Source organism: Rhinichthys klamathensis, unplaced genomic scaffold, assembly GCF_029890125.1.
Source record: "Rhinichthys klamathensis goyatoka isolate OS25496 unplaced genomic scaffold, OSU_Roscu_1.1 h1tg000249l_1, whole genome shotgun sequence".
NCBI lineage: Eukaryota > Metazoa > Chordata > Actinopteri > Cypriniformes > Leuciscidae > Rhinichthys > Rhinichthys klamathensis.
In genome coordinates, this window is record NW_026606771.1 from 2406887 (window position 1) to 2428923 (window position 22037).

The 22037-nt window shown below is 40.2% G+C and overlaps 1 protein-coding gene across 1 annotated transcript in view; it reads right to left on the minus strand.

Annotated features, from left to right (window-relative positions):
* Positions 1-21552, minus strand: part of LOC130100896 (metalloproteinase inhibitor 2-like) — a 318524-nt gene extending 296972 nt beyond the window's left edge. The window contains exons 1-5 of the mRNA XM_056266548.1: positions 21245-21552; positions 19396-19490; positions 16210-16312; positions 14747-14871; positions 13546-13842 (exon numbers count right to left, since the gene is read on the minus strand). Coding sequence (XP_056122523.1) covers positions 13666-13842; positions 14747-14871; positions 16210-16312; positions 19396-19490; positions 21245-21359 — 615 coding nt within the window. The 5' untranslated portion in view covers positions 21360-21552 and the 3' untranslated portion in view covers positions 13546-13665. The remainder of the gene's footprint in view (positions 1-13545; positions 13843-14746; positions 14872-16209; positions 16313-19395; positions 19491-21244) is intronic.
* Between the last annotated feature and the right edge of the window lie 485 nt (positions 21553-22037).

Genomic DNA, 22037 nt, shown 5'->3' on the forward strand with positions numbered 1-22037 from the left:
ACAGGACCCCACAGCGTCAAACTGGGATACACATTGAAACTATGATCTCTACGACTAAAACATACTGAATATTAAGGTACATATAAACGAAGCATACAGCACCCAACTCATTCCACTACAAAGAGCCAGTCATCACTATCTGAATCTCCATTCACAGGTTTAGTAACCTCACAACGCTACACGAGCTCATGGCCGCATTCCGGGAAACAGAAGATTATGAGTGACGAAGACCACGGAGAGCGACCGGTCAGTATTGAACAACTTGAAAGGTCCAAAAGAAAGCGTCAGACGATACGGAGTTCTACAACGAGGCTGCTAAACCAGATCGACGTCGAATTATTAAAGGGAGACAAGGATATCGACCGTGTGCGGGACATGTTAGCCGTGTTGTCAGCAAAGGAGGACAGTTTGCGCGAGCTGGACAGCATAGTGGAGGAACACACTTCGCTGGAGGACGTGGATGCGGAGATTGAACTCGCAGAGGAATACAGAGACCGCGTCATCGAGATGAAAGCGCGAGCTCACCGAGTGATCCGAGAACATGAGACTGTGAGTAACCCACGACCTGCTCAGTCAAGCGATGGTAGTGCAAACAAACCAACAGTGAGACTGCCTAAGCTACAAATTGATAAGTTTAGCGGAGATGTTAGTGTATGGCAGGAATTTTGGAGCCAGTATGAGACTGCTATTCATAGCAACAATGCACTTTGCAAAAAAGAAAAGTTTACCTACCTGAAAACTCATCTTACTGGAACGGCTGCAAAGGCAGTAGCAGGGCTTACACTGACAGACAGTAACTATGATGCTGCAGTTGAAATTCTCCAAAGCAGATTTGGAAGGAAAGATCTCATTGTAAATGCTCACATGTCAAAGCTTCTGAATCTCACTCCTGTAAAGAAATCATCTGATGTCAGTGCATTAAGGCAGTTATATGATGACTGTGAAATTCAAATCAGAAGCCTAGAGTCATTGGGAGTGGTATCAGACACCTATGGCGGTATGTTGTGCCCAATATTACTCCAGATGATGCCAGACGACATGGCTCTTGAATACAGCCGTCACAGAGGAGATGACGATGAGTGGAATGTGCCTAATGTGTTGAAGTTCCTGCAGAAAGAGGTTCAGAGCCGAGAGAGAACTTTACAAATGATGAAATCATACAACCAGAGAGAAACCCAGTCTGCTAACAAAACATGCGGCAAATCATATTCATCCAGTGATGTGAAATTAAAGAAACCAAGCTTGACATCTGCAGCTGCACTACACATTGCTGACCAGAAAATGCGAAACTGCCTGTTCTGTGATAGCACTGAACACAAATCTGAAAAATGTCCAGACCACACGGTGTCAGCACGCAAGGAAAAACTGAAGAAGCTTGGCAGGTGCTTTGTGTGTCTGGGGACCAAACACATAGCCAGGTTTTGCAGGTCAAAGGGCATGTCATGTGCCACATGTGGAGGCAGGCATCATGCAGCCATTTGTGAGAAAAATGAGACATCACCAGCTGCGGTTGCCAACATTGTTATTTCCTCAGTAATTCCCCAAGCGGAGAAAGACAAACCTGACATTGAGAACACTGTGCTGCTACAAACTGCCAAGGCATGGGTTGTAGGACCCACAAGCAGGAAGATGGTCCGCTGCTTGCTAGATGGAGGTAGTCAGGGGAGTTTTGTGCCTGAGAATGTGGTGAAGGCGCTGCAGCTACCTGTTACGAGAAAAGGGACACTCACTCTTCACACATTTGGCTCCTCTGCTCCAACAACGGTGAGTCGCAATATAGTGAAGCTCAGCTTGGAGAATGTATGGGATAATCAGCAGGGAATCGAAATCGAGGCAGTTGTCACCCCCAAAGTGTGCACAGCGCTGATGAAAGTGCCTGGTGAACACATACAAAGAGAAATGAAAAGCAGAGGTCTTCAACTAGCAGACTGTGCTGGAGATGATAAACCTGAACTTTCTGTGCTAATTGGCTCTGATTATTACTGGCAGATAGTATCAGGCAGAGTAGAGAGACTGACAAGGAGCCTAGTGGCACTGGAGAGCACTTTCGGATGGGCAGTGCAAGGCCCAGTAGCAGTGTCCAGCATGACAGAGACGACCTGCATGCATATTCAGCTCAGCGAGGATGCACAGATTGATAAACAGCTGCATGCATTCGGCGAGCTTGAGTCCCTGGGCATCACAAGTGAGAAGTCTGAGAGCCTAGAGGATGTAGAAGCATTGCGGCGGTTCGAGGAAACCTCCATCTTCAAGGATGGGCGTTACCAAGTGGAGTTGCCATGGCGACAACATCATCCTCCACTTCAAGACAATTACCGCATCGCAAAAAAGAGACTTGAGAGTTTGAAAAGGAAACTAAGCAAGGATGTCACACTCTACAGCAGATACAATGAAGTTGTGGAGGACTACTTAAAACAAGGAATGGCAGAGGACGTGCCAAGGGAGCATGCATCATCACAAGGCAGTCAGACATATTACTTACCTCATCACGCGGTACTGAGAGAGGATAAGGCGACAACAAAACTGCGGGTTGTGTTTGATACGTCCTCCCACGAAAATAAAAGTCCCTCACTAAATGACTGTCTCTTAACAGGTCCCAATCTGAATCCAGATCTGATGAGTATTTTGATCAAATATAGACTGCATGAAATCGCATATATGGCAGATATCAAAAAAAGCATTTCTGCAGATTTCACTCTCAGATAGAGATCGGGACGCTGTAAGATTTCTGTGGTTCATGGGACCGCCAACAGAGGAGAAGGACGTGACGCTACGCATGCTCAGAATGACAAGAGTGGTGTTCGGAGCTTCATCAAGCCCATTCTTACTCGCAGCCACCATTAGGAAGCATTTAAGACAGTATGAGCTAGAACACCCACATGTGGTAGAAGTCCTTAGCTCCTCACTCTACGTCGATGATTTTATTTCAAGTGGAAGTGAGGTGACCAAGGCACATACAGTGACAACGACAGCCAGGAACATTATGTCTGCTGCTGGCATGGAGCTATGTAAATGGATGACAAACTCTCCTGAGCTCAAAGAAAAATGGCAGAAAAGCTTGATGGATTGTGCTGTGCAACCAGAATCACACGGGTCTGTGCTGAAGGTGCTGGGTATGGTGTGGAGACCGGCCACTGATGATTTTGTGTTCGACCTCAGGGGGCTGCTTGATATTCTGAAAGAAAGAGAAAACACAAAACGAAGTCTTCTGCAGTCTTCTGCTCGCATTTTTGACCCTCTAGGATTCCTGACTCCTTACACTATCAGGATTAAGTGTTTGTTCCAAGAGATGTGGGAGAGAGGGCTCAAGTGAGACGAGGAACTGCCACCTGATCTGACGAAGAAATGGCAACAGTGGTGTTCAGAGCTCCCTCAACTGCATCAGGTCTCAATCCCACGATGGTATCAAACACACATACCACAGCAGGACGGTCAAGAGTTAAAGCTACATGTGTTCTGTGACTTGAGTGAAAGGGCGTATAGTGCAGTTGCTTATCTTCAAGGAGAAACAAAGGAAGGAGAAGTGACCATAAGCCTGGTTGCATCCAAGTCCAGAGTGGCTCCACTCAAAAGGATGACACTGCCACGCCTGGAGCTAATGGGTGCTGTAATAGCAGCCAGGCTGGGGAACACCCTCATGAAAGCACTGCAGCTAGACAAGACACAACTCAGACTATGGACAGACTCAATGATAGTGCTGCATTGGATTTGTGGTTCTGCTCATAAGTGGAAGCAGTTTGTAGCAAATAGAGTCACAGAAATCCAGTCTCTGACTGACCCACAGTCATGGTCTCACTGCAAAGGGAAAATGAATCCAGCTGACCTCCCCACCAGAGGCCTAACTGTGCAGGACCTGAAGCAGAGCACATTGCTCTGGTGGAATGGTCCTTGTGTTCTGATGTCACCTGATCAGTTAGAGAGCACTCAGGAAGATGTTCAGGAAGATGAGGTAAGGTCTGAACTCAGATCTATGTGTGAGTGCGTGTGTGTCCGTGTTTGTGTTTGTTGCTCTCCTTCTGCCTCTCTCTCCGTCTATTCTGCCTGCTATACACCACAATCTGCGATGATGCTCTGTGTGCTTTCTTACTGCCTGACTATACACAGACTTATTCAGTTATTTTGGAATAATGAATTGTGCTAAAGGGTTGCAGGTTATTCATTTGAACATTAGGAGCTTGCCATCTAAAATGGATTTACTGAGAGCCTGGCTTACCTATAATAAACCCCATGTAATTACTTTGTCTGAAACTTGGCTAAACAGTAATATTCCTGATGAAGAAATCAAATTTGACAATTATGTTGTATTTAGGAAAGATAGAGGTTCAAGAGGTGGGGGCCTCGTAATATATGTATCCACAAATTTGACTGCAGAACTTGTTTTGCCAAATGAGAATCCCAGACATTTCGAAGGCCTTTTTGTTAAAATCATTTTCCATGAAAATAAACGATTAATCATTGGAAATATTTATAAACCTCCGTCTGCGCCAGCAGAAACCACTGACTGTATTTTGTCTACCATTAATTCTTTAGATGGCAACTGTGAAAAGATTTTATTAGGTGACTTTAACTCTAATTGGCTTGATCGCTCCTCTCAGAAAGATCGTAATCTCTTTAATAGTATAAATCTATCTCAACTCATAAAGGAACCTACTAGAGTCGGTTCCAGTTCCTCATCTTTGCTTGACTGGATCTTAGTCTCCCATCCTGATAGAATTTTACAATCTGGGGTTTTACATGATTCTTTTAGTGACCATTCTATGGTTTTCTGTATTTGGAAAATCAAAGTGCCTTGTCTTCCTCCTAAATTGATTAAAGTAAGACAATTTAATAAAATTAACCCTGAACTCTTCATACAGGATCTATTAAATATAAACTGGGAGATATTTAATTTAATTCCAACAGTGGAAGATGCATGGAATTTTTTTTATACCGAGTTTTTTAAGGGTCGACATTTACCTTGGATCAAGGGAGATCTCATATATTTATTTAAACAAAGAGACAAGGCCTGGAAAAAATATCGTAATACATTGGACTCTACCGATTGGAATGCATATAAGGAGTTAAGGAATAAATGTAAAACCAACACAAGAAATGCTCTATCTCAAATCTGTTCTGACTGTCAATTTCATTTATATGCAGATGATACTGTATTATACTTTTCTAGCTCTGATATTTCTCAAATTCAGTACTCTCTCCAATCTGATTTCAATTTGGTTCAAGGATGGCTTTCCTCGAACAAGCTTCTTTTGAATAAGAGAAAATCATATAGCATGTTGTTTTGCACTCGATCTGATCCTTCGATGTTAAGTAACTGGTCGATTAGCTTTTTTGATGGAACAACAATAGAAAAAATTGAAGAACTCAAATATCTAGGCCTCTGGCTTGATTCTCAGCTATCCTTTAAATCTCATATTAATTGGATTACTAAGAAAATATTTGGTTGTCTGAAATCACTTTATCGTTCTGCTGACTGCTTCTCACTAGAAGTACGTAAGAGAATTATAACACAATTAATATTCCCGATACTGGACTATGCTGATGTGGTCTATGGTAACGCCTCTGGAACAAATCTCCGTCCTCTTAATGTTTTATATAATAGTCTTTGTAGATTTGTGCTCAGGTGTCCTTACAGAACCCATCACTGTCTAATGTATGAGTCATTGAACTGGCCTACGCCGAAGACCAGAAGACAACTCCACTGGTTAACACTTATTTTTAAATGTATTCATTTTAATTTCCCGTCATATTTGAAAGACCTTTTAATTCCCTTCAGCTCTCAATACAACTTAAGGCACATGGACCAACTGTTTCTAGTTACACCTAGAATCAGTAAAGAAATTGGTCGTCGTGCATTCAAATTCAAAGCTCCATCTGATTGGAATAACCTTCCTTCCTCACTCAGGTCGATCACTTCTCTTTATATCTTTAAATCATCTTTAATTACTCAATTTCAAACACTTTGCTCGTGTTTCTGAACTGTTTTAGGTCTCATACTACTCACTGTCCAGTGTACTGTATATATGTGTGTATTTGTTTACAAATATGGATTGTATACTTTACTCGTGCATGCAAGCAGATGTATTTCTAAGGGGGTGTATAGTATGCTTATGTGTACAAATGTCTATCTCTATTTTTTGTAAAGGGATTTATTTATTTATCTATCTATTATTGTTTTTTTTTTTTATTATTATTATTATTGTTATTATTTTTTATATTCTATATTTTTTATGTATATATGTATATATATATATTTCTTTTTTCTCCTTTTTTTTCATACCTTGTCTGTGCATAGTCTGTGCATTACTGGCTGGTGAGGGGGTGGGGGGCTAGTTTCAGGGAGCATTGTTGGAGTGTGTGTGAGTGTGTGTGTGTCTTTGTACTTATGTGTTTGGAATTATCTCTAATATTTACTCTTTATCATCTTGTTTTGTTTGTCATTATTGTAAGGACCCCCTCGAAAATGAGATGGTACATCTCAAGGGGCTATCCTTGAAATAAAGAATAAAGAAAGAATAAAGATCCAAATACCAGATTGCTGTACAGTTTGTTAAGCAAGACCAAGACTTCTTAAGCCCTGTTTTATGTCTGGAGAGGTACAGCAAACTAAAAACAGTGCTCCGGGTGACAGCCTGGATAAAGAGGTTTATCTACAACACCCGCTCAAGCACAAAAATCAGTGGTGAACTGACGGCAGAAGAGCTGAATGAAGCAGGAAAAAACTGGATAAAGGTGATTCAGAACCAGAGTTTCAGCTCTGAAATTGATTTGCTGAAAGCAGGGAAATGTCCCCACACTGACTCCAGAATCCGAGAGCTAAAACCATTTCTGGATGAAGAGGAGCTGCTCAGTGTGGGAGGAAGGCTCCAGCATTCTGATCTCTCTTTCAGAGAAAAGCACCCATGGATTTTGCCCAACAACCACCGCTACACAGAAATGTTGGTGCAGTATGAACATGAGAAGATAATGCATGCAGGTGTACGAGACACTTTAGTGCAGATAAGAGAGAAGTATTGGGTTTTGAGGGCACGACAGGTAGTGAAGAAGGTTGTGTCCAGATGTGTACTCTGCAAGAAATTCAAGGCAAAGGCTGGGCAGCAGACTACCGCGCCACTGCCAAGAGACAGAATAACAGAGTCCCCGCCATTTGAGATCACTGGTGTAGACTTCGCAGGGCCACTCTATGTGAAGACACAGAACGTCATGACAAAAGCGTATATAGCACTGTTCGCTTGCGCTGTAACCAGAGCGGTGCACTTAGAGCTGGTCTCGGATATGTCTACAGAGAACTTCTTGCTAGCGTTGAAAAGATTCATCTCGAGAAGAGGATTATGCAAGGTGATTTATTCAGATAACGCCAAGACGTTCAAGAGAGCGGATCAAGATTTGAAGGAGCTCTGGAAAGGCATTAAAGATCCACAGCTACGGGAGTTCTTCTCTGAGAAGGGCATCACCTGGCGGTTCATCGCTGAAAGAGCACCCTGGTGGGGCGGATTCTGGGAGCGGCTGGTTAGGTCAGTCAAAATTATTCTCAGAAAAGTGCTAGGCAGAGCTAAACTCAACTTTGAAGAAATGTGCACCATTCTGACTGAAGCTGAAGCCATAATAAACTCGAGGCCGCTCACTTATGTGCACAATGATGTGGACGAGCCAGAGCCACTAACACCTGCTCATTTCTTGGTGGGCCAGAGACTGAGCTGCTTGCCTTCTAAGCCATGTCCAGCTGAGACTAACCATCCAACAGCGAACAAGGAGGAGATGAACAGGAGGTGGCGCTACCGACAAAGACCAACATCTGGACCCGATGGCGGAGAGAATATTTGCTGGATTTGAAGTCGGCTCATCGCTGCGACACCCCACGGTCTTCTCTGCTGAAGGTCGGAGATGTTGCACTCATCGGAGAAGATAACACCCCAAGACAAAGCTGGAAGCTAGGAAGAATTGAGGAATTGTTTCCAGGTCGTGATGGACTTGTGAGGTCATGTGCAGTTCGCACGAGTTCAGGGACTGTTCTGCGGAGACCCATCCAGCTTTTGTATCCTTTGGAAATTATATAAACTGTAGTTTATGGGGGGAAGGATGTTGAGAATTTATTTGTTAGAAGACTATTTAAAAGAATAGTTACGAAAGTTAAGATTACTAAGTTAAAATTAATAAGTTAACATTTAATACACAACACTAAGATTAACAGTTCATGTTTCAGATACATATGTGGTCAAAAACATTCATGTGTAATTATTATTTGTGAATTGACTTCATTTCCCAAGATGCATTGAGCAATGGTGAAAGGCACGTGATTCACGTGAAGTTTGTTTATTTTTGGTGATTTTGGCAACGGCCATCTTGTGAACGATTTGCTGAACAAGCACGCTGTATTTATCTTTGTTTCTTTTTCATTAAACATCTAAACGAAGCAGCGTCTCTCATCGTCATTCCTAGTCTATAAGACGATAAATGTACAACAGGTTCCAGCCGCTTCTCCTCTTTATAGGAATAGTAGCATTGATCAAGGACTCTTTTTAGATCGCCATGCGCCTGGTTTATGGTTTCCCCTGGTTCCTCTATCATTAAAGGAATTTCATCCCACTTGTTTATCATTTTACATTATTTATCAGCTTTAATATATCGGCCATATTTTCTCATCGGGCCGATACCGATAACATTAAAAATGAACATATATCGGTGCGTTACCGATATGGTGTCCGATATATCATGCATCTCTAGTTTTTACAAACTCACAAATGCTAGTCGCTATAATACTAAAGATCTATGTAACGTTCACATGCATGTTCATACCCTTCTTCGCCATTGAAGTGATGAAATCTGAGACTTGTGTTGAATTAGGTGAACGTGCGAGCGGGAATGACGCTGCGCAACTGCCTCATCAAAGCCCTGTCGGTGCGTGGACTCCAGCCCGAGTGCTGCGCCGTCTTCAAGCTCCATCGAGAACACACATTGTAAGTTGTGGCACAAAAAATTATAATAAAAATGGAATACAATGAGAAAGACTGAGCACTATCAACATGTAGTGCCAATAAAAAGTTGTTTTTATATTAAATGCAAATTAATTTGGTATTTTTGCCATCGACCATCAGAAAAAGACTTTCATGTGGACACGGATCTCTACAGAGTGATGTAACGTCATCACAATTATCAAATCCACTGTAGTTGATAGGGCTGGGTATTAATACAGACTTCCTAATTTGGTATGATTCTGTTTCACAAGCACATAATTCGGTTCTAATTCGTTTCGGAATTTAATGTTTAATGTTGAAAGTCTGCATGGAAGAGAAGTTGCACTAGTACTTCTCTAAGGGCCGTGCACAGACCTTTTGAGGGGCATGTGCTGAAACTGAAAAAGGGCACCCCTGTCCCTTTTTTTATATCAAGATTATTTAGTAAGCCTAAAAGGAGGAAATGGTCACATCTTTATGACAAATTCAATAAAAAAAATAATAGTCTCAAAAGCTTTAGATTTATTCACTATTAATAATAATAATTAATAGATAATATAGATATACAGGGTTGCAGGGCTTCTTTAAACCTAATTACAACAGCAACCTTCTGTGAGCCATTCTTGAAGATGTTTATTAGCCTGGATGCCAGCCCGAACCCCGCCCACAACATTATTTGGTCGGGAAGTTCGGTCTGGACTCGCCCTTCATTGAGGAGTAATTATGATCGGTTCAGAATTAGTCGGGCCAATCAAATTGCCAGGGCGGGCTTTATACGATGATGGACAGATGATCTGCAGTTACGTAATCATCACGTTATCAAAGAGCGCTTGGGTTGAACTGGTTTCCCTCAGAGATGACTGCAGCTGGAGAACTGAGATGTATAGATTCCGCTATTGCGTCTGTTGTAAAAGAAATCGACAGCGCATTCATTTTAAAAGACGAACAGAGAACTGCAATCAAGGCATTTGTCGATCGGAAAGATGTGTTTGCCGTCCTTACAATGGGATTCGGCAAAAGTTTAATTTATCAGCTGGCTCCGATGGTCGCTAAGAAGATGGGACGCAATGAAAACCCTGTGGTCGTTGTGGTTTCTCCTTTGGTCGCACTCATGGAGGACCAAGTAAAAGAAGCAACACTCATTATTTTACTACTTCTTCCAGCGTGCGTGTAGAGTTCTGTTGACAATTTGCGTAGCTCATATAAAAAACACTTACTGCGTTGCTCTGATTGGTTGTAGGTCTATCCAATTGAGTGCAGAGTTTTTTTTTTCCTGGTTCGGTTAAGACACGCCTCATAATCAAAGCCCTGGAGCAGTATCAGACTCACATTCTGACTAGAATATGAGTATGACGAAGTCAGGCTAGATGTTTATGACTTTACTGTGATCCACTGGGATGTCCCTCTCTATGGCTATGAGCAGAAGGTCTGAGAGTCCCTCCTCTGAGCAGAGGCTTCAGAGTTGGTTCTTAATTAACCTAATTTTTGAAAAGGATCTCTCCACAGTTGCAGTTGATGGCAAAAACCTGATACTGTGAAGGACCAGGCATGTTGGTCTCTTGAAGGTCTCTTATTCACTACACTTTTTCATAAAATAAGCCAGCAATGAAAAAAAAAGTATAAAATAGTGTGAAAAGTACAGTTGCAGTGAAAAGCAAACGAAACGCAAGAGGTGTGCGGACAATATCACATTTTAAGTCATGTATATCACCCTAACTGTATGTAGGGTAGGCTATATAGAGCACCACAGCCCGAGAGAGCTTTGGTGCCGGAAGTAAATTTCCCATTCATTTCTCCCATTGACGTTTGGAAAAATCCATATCTAAAGAGTTTTACAGCATGTCTGAGGATAACCAGCTACGGCTGGACTCATTAGCATTCAACATATCATTTCGAGTGAAAAAACGAAGAGAAAATCCAAAAAAAATTCAAAGGTACAACAAGACTTTTCATTTCCGAGCGAAGGAACTACTCATCCCATAAACCACCGCGCCTCACTGAAGTCGACTGAAGCCACAACCGTGAAAGAGCCTTTTGAGCGACTTCCAAATCTGACGACGGCCATATGAACTTTTTCCTCCACTGAATTTTATATAGTGATTGTACAGGGAAACTCCTTTTCCTCGATTTACTGAAGCTTATGTGTAAAACGCATTTGCATCTGCACAGCTAGCACATTCAGCATCTGGCTCGCTCATAGGCTGTGCTGCGGCAACTGCACATCCAATGGCGCGGCGCGGGCGCCTCTGACATGCGACCAATGAGCTAGCCCTTCGTCATTACACGATCTTCGGTCTTCACGGACCTTTGCAGGGTAACCAGACACTTACACGACTTCCACCAATCAGATGCATCACTGTGGGATTGTGGGATTGTTCAGGATTGTGGGTAATGAAATACTTATCCAAGACATTGCGAATAAAAGGCATTTATCTCAAAACAATGTTAGTGCCCCATGAACTTTTGGAGTTTATATGAGCATATACAATCGCTTAGTACAGCCGCAGCTGGTTTTAAGTCTACCATGTATGGTTATGTTTTTATGGCTTATACCCCAATTGTCAATGGAGAAATTGTATTGAATTCTTACTTCCGGCACCGGCTGTGGGCGGGACTGTGATGCTCTATTGGGTTAACACACATAGCACACATGAACAGAAACTGCACTTCAACGGGTCTGATAGCAGACACTTGGACATGGAAGCGCATGAAAGTATCCACTATTAATAACAATGTAAACGCGGTGGATAGGGCTGATAAGAGCTTGCGTTTATTGTCGATGAGACTCGCACACCAGCGCAGAACGCGGAGAAAAACCAGCGCACATTTCACTGACTCCTACGCAAGCATATTGATCAATGAGTTTGAAACGCGACTCAATACACGGTTTACATTCGCGTTTCATAATTCGTATGCATCACAGGTGATGTAAACGCAGCTAGTGAGCCACGCATCTCACCCCATGCAGTGGAGGACAGAAGCATCATCATGCCCATTCAAACAGCACCTGGCGTGCCCATGGTCGTGGTGATATTTCCCCCTATAAATTGATTTTATTTTCTTCAGCCACCTCGCAAACATGCCACCAACGTTAATAAATGATGGTACGACCATTTTGCAAATATGTGTCACAAAATGCCTTAAAATTATCTTTTTTTCAGTTTTTAACACTAAGCTCATCAGAACACAAAAGTGGAAAGCAATACTAGATAAATGCATTTCATTTAAGGCATTGACATTAACAACATGCACATTTATCAACATGCTAACATACATTTCCCATAAAATACACACAGATGCTTATTATACACAGAACTCCTTAATAGTTAATTGCATATCTATCTTCATGGAAACAGTGTTTTGTATGAATTTGTTGACTGTCCTGCAAAGCGAATTCATTTCAAAATCAGTGCCGTAGAAGCCGATGAACATAAAGCAATCTAAGCATTCTGGAAAGCAAAACGTTAAACTTGCACACTGACGAGTGGACTTGTGCGCTCGGTCTTCAGGGCGGCGTTTCAACCGTTCACACAGACACAAACCCATCCAGAGGGGGACGGGACGGGGAAATATAACCAATGCATTAATGACATGATCATAGCAGAAAAGACAATCACTTACATGCAGTCATTTAATGGCAATTCTTTATAATTTGTCATTGTTAATATTAGGGCTGATGGATAAAGTGATCAGTTTCTCGATTTTAAAGAAACCAATGTTTCAGATTTTAAATCCCGTAATTTTCAGCAGTAAATTGAGTCAGTAAATGTGTGTTTGTGTGTGTTTAATGTGTGTGACGGATGAACCGATCATCTCCTCCTCTTTACTACTAAGCAGCAAATAAACATCAATGAACATCAGAAAGAAAGATGAACGGTACAGAACAACTTCCTGAAATCCATCATGTCTCATAATCCATCAATCTGTGTTTAATAATAAAACTGTAGCACTACTCATCTGTCCTGTAGTCAGATATTAATGATGGGATATTATTCTGAAGAGTTGAGGCTGATGACAGAATTTAAATGTTGAACTATCCCTTTAAAAAGTGTAGTGCTTTTTTTATCATTTATATGTGCAAAGCAGTGCGTGAATGCAGTGAACTAAACTAAACTAAACTAAACTAAACTAAACTAAACTTATCTAAGCTAAAGCAGCTGCATCTCATGCTTAAATGAACAGTTTCAAAATCCGCATGATTTATTGAGAACGACCACAACAACTATTGCAACACATGAGGTTTGCTTCATAATAGAGAGATATAGACACAGTTGGCAGCTTCATAAATTCCTGCACATGTTTTCATTTTTGAAAACGTTTTATTACTTGTTAAAAATACCTCATAAAACTGCAGCTAGCCAAAATTATGCAGATAAATTGTAACATGCTAAAGATTAATTTAGAAGTGTAAATGTGGGAAAGGTCCATGCAGAATCTTCCTGAATCTTCCTGATTTCTTTAGGCATTACAGATCAGTTTAAAACGGCGTTTTTGCCCATAAACCCTTTTTTTTCTCAATTCAAAATAATAAGCTAGAAAATCAGATGACCTAATATGACATGCTAATAATCCAATGCAATTATGCAAGGTAGTCTATTCTGGGTGGTTGCAGGAGGTTAAAGGCCTTGCTTGTGTTCAGAGTCGATCAGCATCAAGCAGTTTGTTTTCCACTCAGACTCAGTGTGTGTGTGTGTGTGTGTGTGGTTTGCAGACGTCAGGCGTGTGTGTGTGTGTGGTTTTTGGCCGTTCCTGTGTCCCAGCTGCAGGAGCCGTCGGTGTGTCTGACGCAGGCGGCCTCAAGAAGTGGCTCTGACCGCGAGTAAGACCAGTCGTCCAACACACACTCGCTCTCAGAGCTGGGCTGACAGGGCTGGCGAGTGCAGATGGAGATCTGCGGATCCATTTCACATTAATATATTACAATACAATATAATATACACTACCAGCTATGGTTTTGTTCACTCGGACCTTCATAAATCGAATCTATGTCAGGGTACTTTTGGACATTGAATTAATAAGTGAATGAGTTAGTATTCTAGAACCTGTTTAACTGCTCACTTAAAAATGTTGGGTTAAAAATAACCCAATGAGTAACCCAACTATGGGGTGGTATAGCACCTTCCCAACTGTGGGTTATTTTAACCCAAAGCATTGGGTTATTACTAAAAATTACCCAACAATTTTGAAAAAATTACCCAACATATTTTGTATAATAACCCAACACAATGACCCAATTTGTGTACCTAAAACGGTAAGGTTTAAAATTATCCCAACGTTTTTTACTGTGTAGATACAAAACATAAAACACATGTGAAAATTGTTTCATTTCATCGTTACAGGGTGAACTGAGTTCGTAATGTTTGGATCATTGTCAGCTGGCTTGAAATAAATGTAGGGATGCACCGATATGAATATTTTATTTTATAAAAGTTTTAATATAATTTTTGAAAGCCTGATTACAAAAACAAAAGTCTCACCTTTAAAATCCATGTCCCAAACACACAATTATAATGATGTTCTCATAATTTCATGTAGCTGATATGACAGACTTGTGTTGCACTTTACTGTATTTTCCCTTTTTTTAAGTGATTCTAATCATATTTCATGCAACTCAAAACCATCATGTTGAACAGTGCACATCTGAAGAGTCTCTCAGCTGAAGGAAATACATTATTTAATATATTGGCAAAAAACTTTTATTGGGCCGATAACTATATCATAGAAATGGACATATATCGTCCGATACTGATATGGTGGCCGATATTTCGTGCATCTCTAAATAAATGTGTTCTTACCTTGCAGTCACAGCCCTTCTGATATCTGTATTTGATGTTGTTCTTCTGCATTAAGGAGAGACTGTCCCAGCGCACAATGAGGTCGCACATTGAAATGGAGAGTCTGTCATAACTGTCCATATATCCTTAGGGACAGAAAACATATTGTATATTTCATTTTTGTTTTATATTCTCTGAGGTCCACTCATAATGTTAGTCAGTGTTTCCTAATTCCTGTTAAATCAGTGAAGAGTCGCCCTAAAAACTATCTGAACTTGATTTACCTTCGCAGCGTTGTATAGCTGGAGCGGCCTGACATGTTGATGTATAAAAGTCATAAAACACATTAAAGCAAACCAGGGAACATGTCATGCAGCCGATGGCAAGCCACATACAGCGAGTCTTGGGTTATCAAGCAGTAAATTCATGCTCTACTTGAGCTAATGATTGATTTAAATTATTTAAAGAATTATAACGTTATAAAAGCATTTTAGAGTAAATCAGAAGTGAAGTGTGCGCTCTAAATGCTCAAGCACACTAGTCTAAACTAATAGACTACATCATGTAGTGTATGTGTGCGCTCTAGGTGTGTTTCTGTAAAGAGATGCACATCCTCGATTATGTCAGATCGCACATAACTGTCACTATCTAAACTAAAATGGTTGTAATTCTAGAATGCTTTGGAATATAGACCGTTTGGTCTTATTTTAAAAAGGCCCTCAGCAGATTATTGCTGATGTGAAAGTTATGGAAGTTTAAATTTACTGTAAATCAAATGTACTGTACTAAACATTTTTTATGTTGGTGTTTTTTTTTACTATAAATTACTATTAAATCAAAGCTACATATCTAACCAAGTTGTGTTCCAAATTTGAAGTTGATATCACAAAAATGTACGTTTCTATGAGATTTTGTTTAAACATTGTACCAAAATTCCATAATTTGTAAATGTTTTTGATGCATTCTCCTGTAACAAATTCATTTTTTTTTTGCCCAAATATTGCTTCTATCACAAAATAGTCACCAAATATGGAACCTTGAGACTCAGACCTTTCCAACGATATGGGTTGTGTCAAGATTAGAAAAGATTTGATAATAAAGTAATTAAAATAATTTTTGTAATATGAAGGGGAGGAGCCTGCTTAAATCATTTAAAGTACCATTTACATGGTAAGGCAACATCCAATTTCAAAATACTTTTCACAGGATGAATTACTGAGTTTGTAAGCTTTCGAATGTTGCCTAATGTTGCTGTTCAATATAACATACATGAATGACCCGTAGCAGAGATATACAGGTGGAGCTGGGGAAGGTGGAGGGTTTCTGAAAGATGCTACAGCAAACACTGACCAAGCATTTGAAGGTTGAGCATCGAGCTCATTGGCTACTGATACAGCAGGAACCAATCAGCTGAGCCCTATAGAGCTTGATGTGATTGCAAGCAGAATGAGTTAAGGACCGATCAGACTGAACTTTGTGTTTACCTGAAAGCAGATACTGGCCGTGACCCAGTATGGCCGTACACATTATCTCCAATGTAGAGGCATGCTTGATTTTCTTTATTCTGTCAGAAGAACCTTTGAACACCTGCAAAACCATGATTTTGTAAAACTATTGTTTGTATTGTATAGCAGTGTATTGTGTTTTGGGTCTGCAGATCCACTATATAAAAATTATTCAATTTAAAATAGAGTCTCTAGTGTCGGATGCTACAGAAACACGCTCCGTGAACCTTCGAATCCTTTGCTTCGAACCAGTGATTCGGAGCGTGTATCAAACCGCCAAAGTCACGTGATTTTAGCAAAAAAGCTTTGCAAAGGTTTCGAAGCTTCACGAACCGTGTGTCCAAAGTGTATGTCACACGTTGTCACACATGTATATGTGTCGACAAGAACCCTAAAAAGACTGTAACTCTCCATTTTAATCATGGACTATTCAGGGGTGTGTGTTTCCCGTATAACGTTGTAACTCGCTGCTTCCCTACTATAGTGCGATGATGCATCGCTGAAGAAATCATCTCACTAGTCACGACTGTTTCCCGAAACTGTATTGTCGCAAATTGATCGTTCAACCACGTTGGTTAATGATGTCATGCAGGCAGGGCCGTCGCTAGTGGGGTGAAAGGTGGTGACAATTATAGGGGCCCCCACTGCCCAGGGGGCCCCACAAAATCCAGCAGTTATACTATTTAGGCCCCTGTTGTATGAATAATTCTAATATTTATATTAGTTGTATGCCTGAGATTTAAATGAAAACCACAAAAACGTGCAATTTGGGTAAATATGTTTCCAAATATCTGCTTCTCTTACCTCCATAAAAATGGTTTAGTCCGACCTAAAGTATTTATTAATTATTCAGTCAGAGTCAGTGACAAACATCAGATGGACCCAATAAAATTGTAAGTCCCACCCCAGCTCGTGAACAGAACCAATCAGAGTTGAGGCGGCAGAACCTGAAGTTAACGATGGACTTGGTGGAAGAGCAGGAGACTGACTGACTGAAAAATGTCGGGGAAAAGAAAACAGAAATCAGGGACCAGAAATGCCAGGAAAAGACGGAGAGGGAGGCAAGGAGAGTGGTTGTATCCCATTCGATCAAGACGTTCTTAAAATTATTGTTATTTCGCTGGGAATTAGAAAACTTCCGTCTACAGTCTGCCGTGTACAGTCATTTTTTATTATCGGTGCGCGCCACAAAATCGACCGAATGATTACGTGGTCTAAATTCCTGTCTTTTTACACTATTGTAAATAGAGTTTTAAAAAAATTACACGAGTCACAACGCATTGCATTATGCATCTGACCTGCCGGCTGATGATATTTAAAACATCGAGAAAACACGAATACAACACACTGCACTTGGATGAATAAATGTATTCGCTTTATTTAATAATATTACCAGTTCCATATTATCTTTATTAAAAAATAAGGCAATAAATGGTTTTATTTTTTTAATTAGACTGCATTCTTGTCAATTTCTAAATGTTTACTTTTTAATTTATGAATTATAACAGACTGATGGGGGAAAAAAATATTACTTTTTAATAATTGGTTTTTATTATTATTTAACAATTTCTTGCTTTTTGTTAGTTTTTATTAGTTGTAATTTTTATATAAACATTTAACTTTTAAAATAAAGGTTTTACAACAACATCACCATCTTCTTTTATATGTGGGCCTCCATGTTCATCTATTGTACAGTATATGATATTGGTGGGGGGTGGTGGGGGCCCACATCAATATTTTTTCAGGGGGCCCCGAATCCTCTAGCTACGGCCCTGCATGCAGGTGTTGGAGTAATAATACTTTTAATGAATCTGTTTGAGATGGAATTAACGCGAGGGGCCCTATTTTAAAGATCTGTTAACGAACCTTTTGTGGCCGGATCTCGACGCAAATATAAAATGTGTTGGTCTGAAGTCGCTACATTACTCATAGGTGTGGTTTGGGCGTAACGTGCAATAAACCAATCAGAGCGCCATCTCACATTCCCTTTAAGAGCCGGCGCGCTTGTCCATGGCGGATCACTATTATAACGGCGGATTTGCCAGGCGCACGCCAGGAGCGGTTCACAGCCGAGGAGACCGGCGTTCTCGTCAGGGCCGTAGAAGACAGAGAAGTGGCGTTGTATGAGGATGGGAGAAACACACCCAAATTAGCTTCGGTTCAACTCACGTATAATAATTCGGGTAAATGTGTAAGCTATATTATGCCTATTTGTCCACATCTTCATGGACACCACAATGATTTCCCTTGTGTGGTAATATTTTCCCTTGTTATTATGTATGGTGTGCAAAAATGGGGCTGCGTCACGTATGAGAGAAGCAAAGTGTATCCGCTTTGTGCACAGTCACACGCTACATTATGGCCAAGCATGCGCTCTTAAAATAGCATCTGAATAACACGCTGCAAAACAGCACCAGGGAACGTTTGCGCCGGAACACACCGCCTCTTTCCCCTGAACCGCCCCGGGAGCGCAAGTTCATTCCCTCATTTACCGACGTGGGTCTGTGGAGGGAAGAGTCCGCTGTGCGTTGGGTGCAAAATAGGAATGATACATGCGTCGGTGTACGAAGTCAATTGCGCTGGGTGGAAGATAGGGCCCGAGATGTTTTACTATAAATTACGGACATGGCATCTGAGGAATATTTCTAATTTTTCTCAGCTATTTTGCTTTATTTCCAGATTCAATCATAGGCTCGTTCTACACACTAGAGCTCGTTCGCACATGCGCAATCTTCAAAACCTACGCTTTAAATCTCTTGACAAACTAAAAGACGTAAATGACATTGGTATGTGTTCTAAATAAAAGATTATAGATTGCACTGAATGTCGGCTTGCTTATTTTGCTCAAGATCAGGATTTATTGAGTCCACATGTCATGCAAACTGGAAACTCTGCTTCTAACCACAGCTAGATCTATAGATCTGTCAAACACACAACTCTGCGATGCTGTTTGTGAATGTGTGTTGGAACGATGGTTTCGGGAAACACAGACTCGTTGAACTGCTGATAACGACGGAACTTGCGACTATAGTTGGCGAACGATGCTTTCGGGAAACACACTCCTGATTTTGACATCAGGCCAATCTGTCCCAGGAAAAGCATACTATATCAGATCATTATAATTCCCAGCAGAACATTCATATGATCATCAATACTTTAGCTCACCTTTCTCACTTTGATGTCATATTGAACAACTTCCATGCCCTCTGTATTTATCTCTCCTGGTAAGATCTTCTTCCCAGTTACCTCAGCTCGCATCACTAATGGGAAAATAATCAGTTATATACCGTGTGATTCTGAGCGCGTTAGTCAAGTCAAGTTACCTTTATTTATATAGCGCTTTGAACAATATAGATTGTTTCAAAGCAGTGATAATAGGAAATTACAGTAACAGAGATTGTTTAGGCTTTACAGCAGCTCTAGAATAAAGTTATTGTACAGCTAAAGTTAGTTTTTGATTGATTCACTTCCGTTGCAAAGATAGTTATTAACTTAGGGGCTTAGTTATTCTCAGTTAGTTAGATAACCAAAACTACTCTCAGTTAGTTAGGGATCCAAAACTACTCTCAGTTAGTTAGGGATCCAAAACTGCTCTCAGTTAGTTAGAGATCCAAAACTGCTCTCAGTTAGTTAGAGATCCAAAACTACTCTCAGTTACTTAGAGATCCAAAACTGCTCTCAGTTAGTTAGGGATCCAAAACTGCTCTCAGTTAGTTAGAGATCCAAAACTACTCTCAGTTAGTTAGAGATCCAAAACTGCTCTCAGTTAGTTAGAGATCCAAAACTGCTCTCAGTTATTGAGAGATCCAAAACTGCTCTCAGTTAGTTAGAGATCCAAAACTGCTCTCAGTTAGTGAGAGATCCAAAACTGCTCTCAGTAGTTAGAGATCCAAAACTGCTCTCAGTTAGTGAGAGATCCAAAACTGCTCTCAGTTAGTTAGAGATCCAAAACTGCTCTCAGTTAGTTAGAGATCCCAAACTACTCCCAGTTAGGTAGAGAACCAAAAACTACTCTCAGTTAGTTAAAAAATTATGAACAAATAGTGCATAAGCAGTGTTGGGTAGAGTCCATTACAGAATACAAAATTGCATGATGAAACCTGCAGTTTGTAATGTAATCTGTTACGTTACACATTTTCGGACTACTGATTAGTTTTAGATTACGTCTGACTTTATGTTTAGCCTTAACTTGTTTATCACATTGATTTGAATAGGATATTCTGGTACTATGGAACAAAAATACAAAGAGAAAAAAATTGTTGCAAAATTGTCATCAACAAAATTACGTCAAACTGGGGTTTGTGAAGCAACTGCAGTAGGTTTAATGAAAAGGTTAATTAATAGTTGATAAAAATGTAAAAATCAAAAAGATGAGATATGTCGTGTGGCCTCCAACTTGTTAGATTCTACAAAACTGGAAGACAAACATACATAAGCAATACACTGTTATTTAAAAGATAAAAAAGAAAAATTAGTGAGAATCACAAAAAATTATGAATAATTTTTGAATATTTCAAAAAAGTAATTTTGTGAATATTTAGTATTCAATAAAATGCATATTTACAAGTATATCGTTTTTTGGTAACACTTTACAATAAGGTTAATTAGTTAACATTAGTTAACTACATTAGTAAACATGAACTAATAATGAACTGCGCTTATACAGCATTTATTTAATCTTAATTAATATTAATTTCAACATTTACTAATAATACATTTTTAATAAATTTACCATTAAATTTAAAGGTTGGATTTGTTAACATTAGTTAATGCACCGTGAACATGAACAAACAATGAACAGTTGGATTTTTATTAACTAACGGATTAACTAGGGATTTTTATTATCTAACAAAGATAAATAAATACTGTAACAAATGTATTGATCAATGTTAGTTTATGTTAGTTAATACATTAACTAATGTTAACTAATGAACTTTATTGTAAAGTGTTGCCATTTTTTAAAATCTGATTCTGTAATCCAGCTGTAATGAGATTGAGCTCCAGTGTGACGTACCTAACGAAGAACTGCAGAATAACTCCTGTGGATGAGCTGGAAAACAGGTGCAGCTCTCGCTCACACACACACACAGACACACCAGGAGCGCAGCACACAGCGAGACGCTCATCATCACACTCACACACTCACAGATCAGCAACTGTATGAAACACACACTGAATGAAGTTCCTCCTCTGTGTGTGTGTGTCTGTCGATGATCTCCTTCAGTCTCGAGGAGCTGCGGGTCATTTATAGCTTCAGGACAAGACCAGCCTTCTACTGTAATAAACACACCCCACACTCTACACACACACACACACACACACACACACTAAACTGTCACGTTTGTGACATAATGCAGCTACGTTGTTTCTGTTGTTGTTTCTGCTGTCTCCTTCTTCTGTAGTTTTTTTTGGCAGTTTGCAAACGAGGTGCATTACCGCCATCTTCTGGACTGAGGTGTGATCTCATTGGGCTGTCAGTTTACAAAAAAAAAAAAAAAATTGCAAGCTGAGTTTCTTTCAGAAAGATCATAACTTTAGAGGGTTTCCTTTAGAGTACTTTCTACATGTCAAGAGTACATGTTTACATTTTCCACTTCTCCACAATGTATACATAGTCCAGTCTGGTGTTTTCCTATTATATTTAGGCAGCTATTTAATCTTGTGTGCCCTACTTCTCCTTTAAGATTGGTCCTGGACCTCATGTAAAGCTGTTGGGGGTTGGACCGGAGAAGAGACCTGTGCTGCGTTCCAGTCCACTTTTAGACACGCACTTGCGAACTTCCCTAAGCACTTCCCCTCGGGGGAAT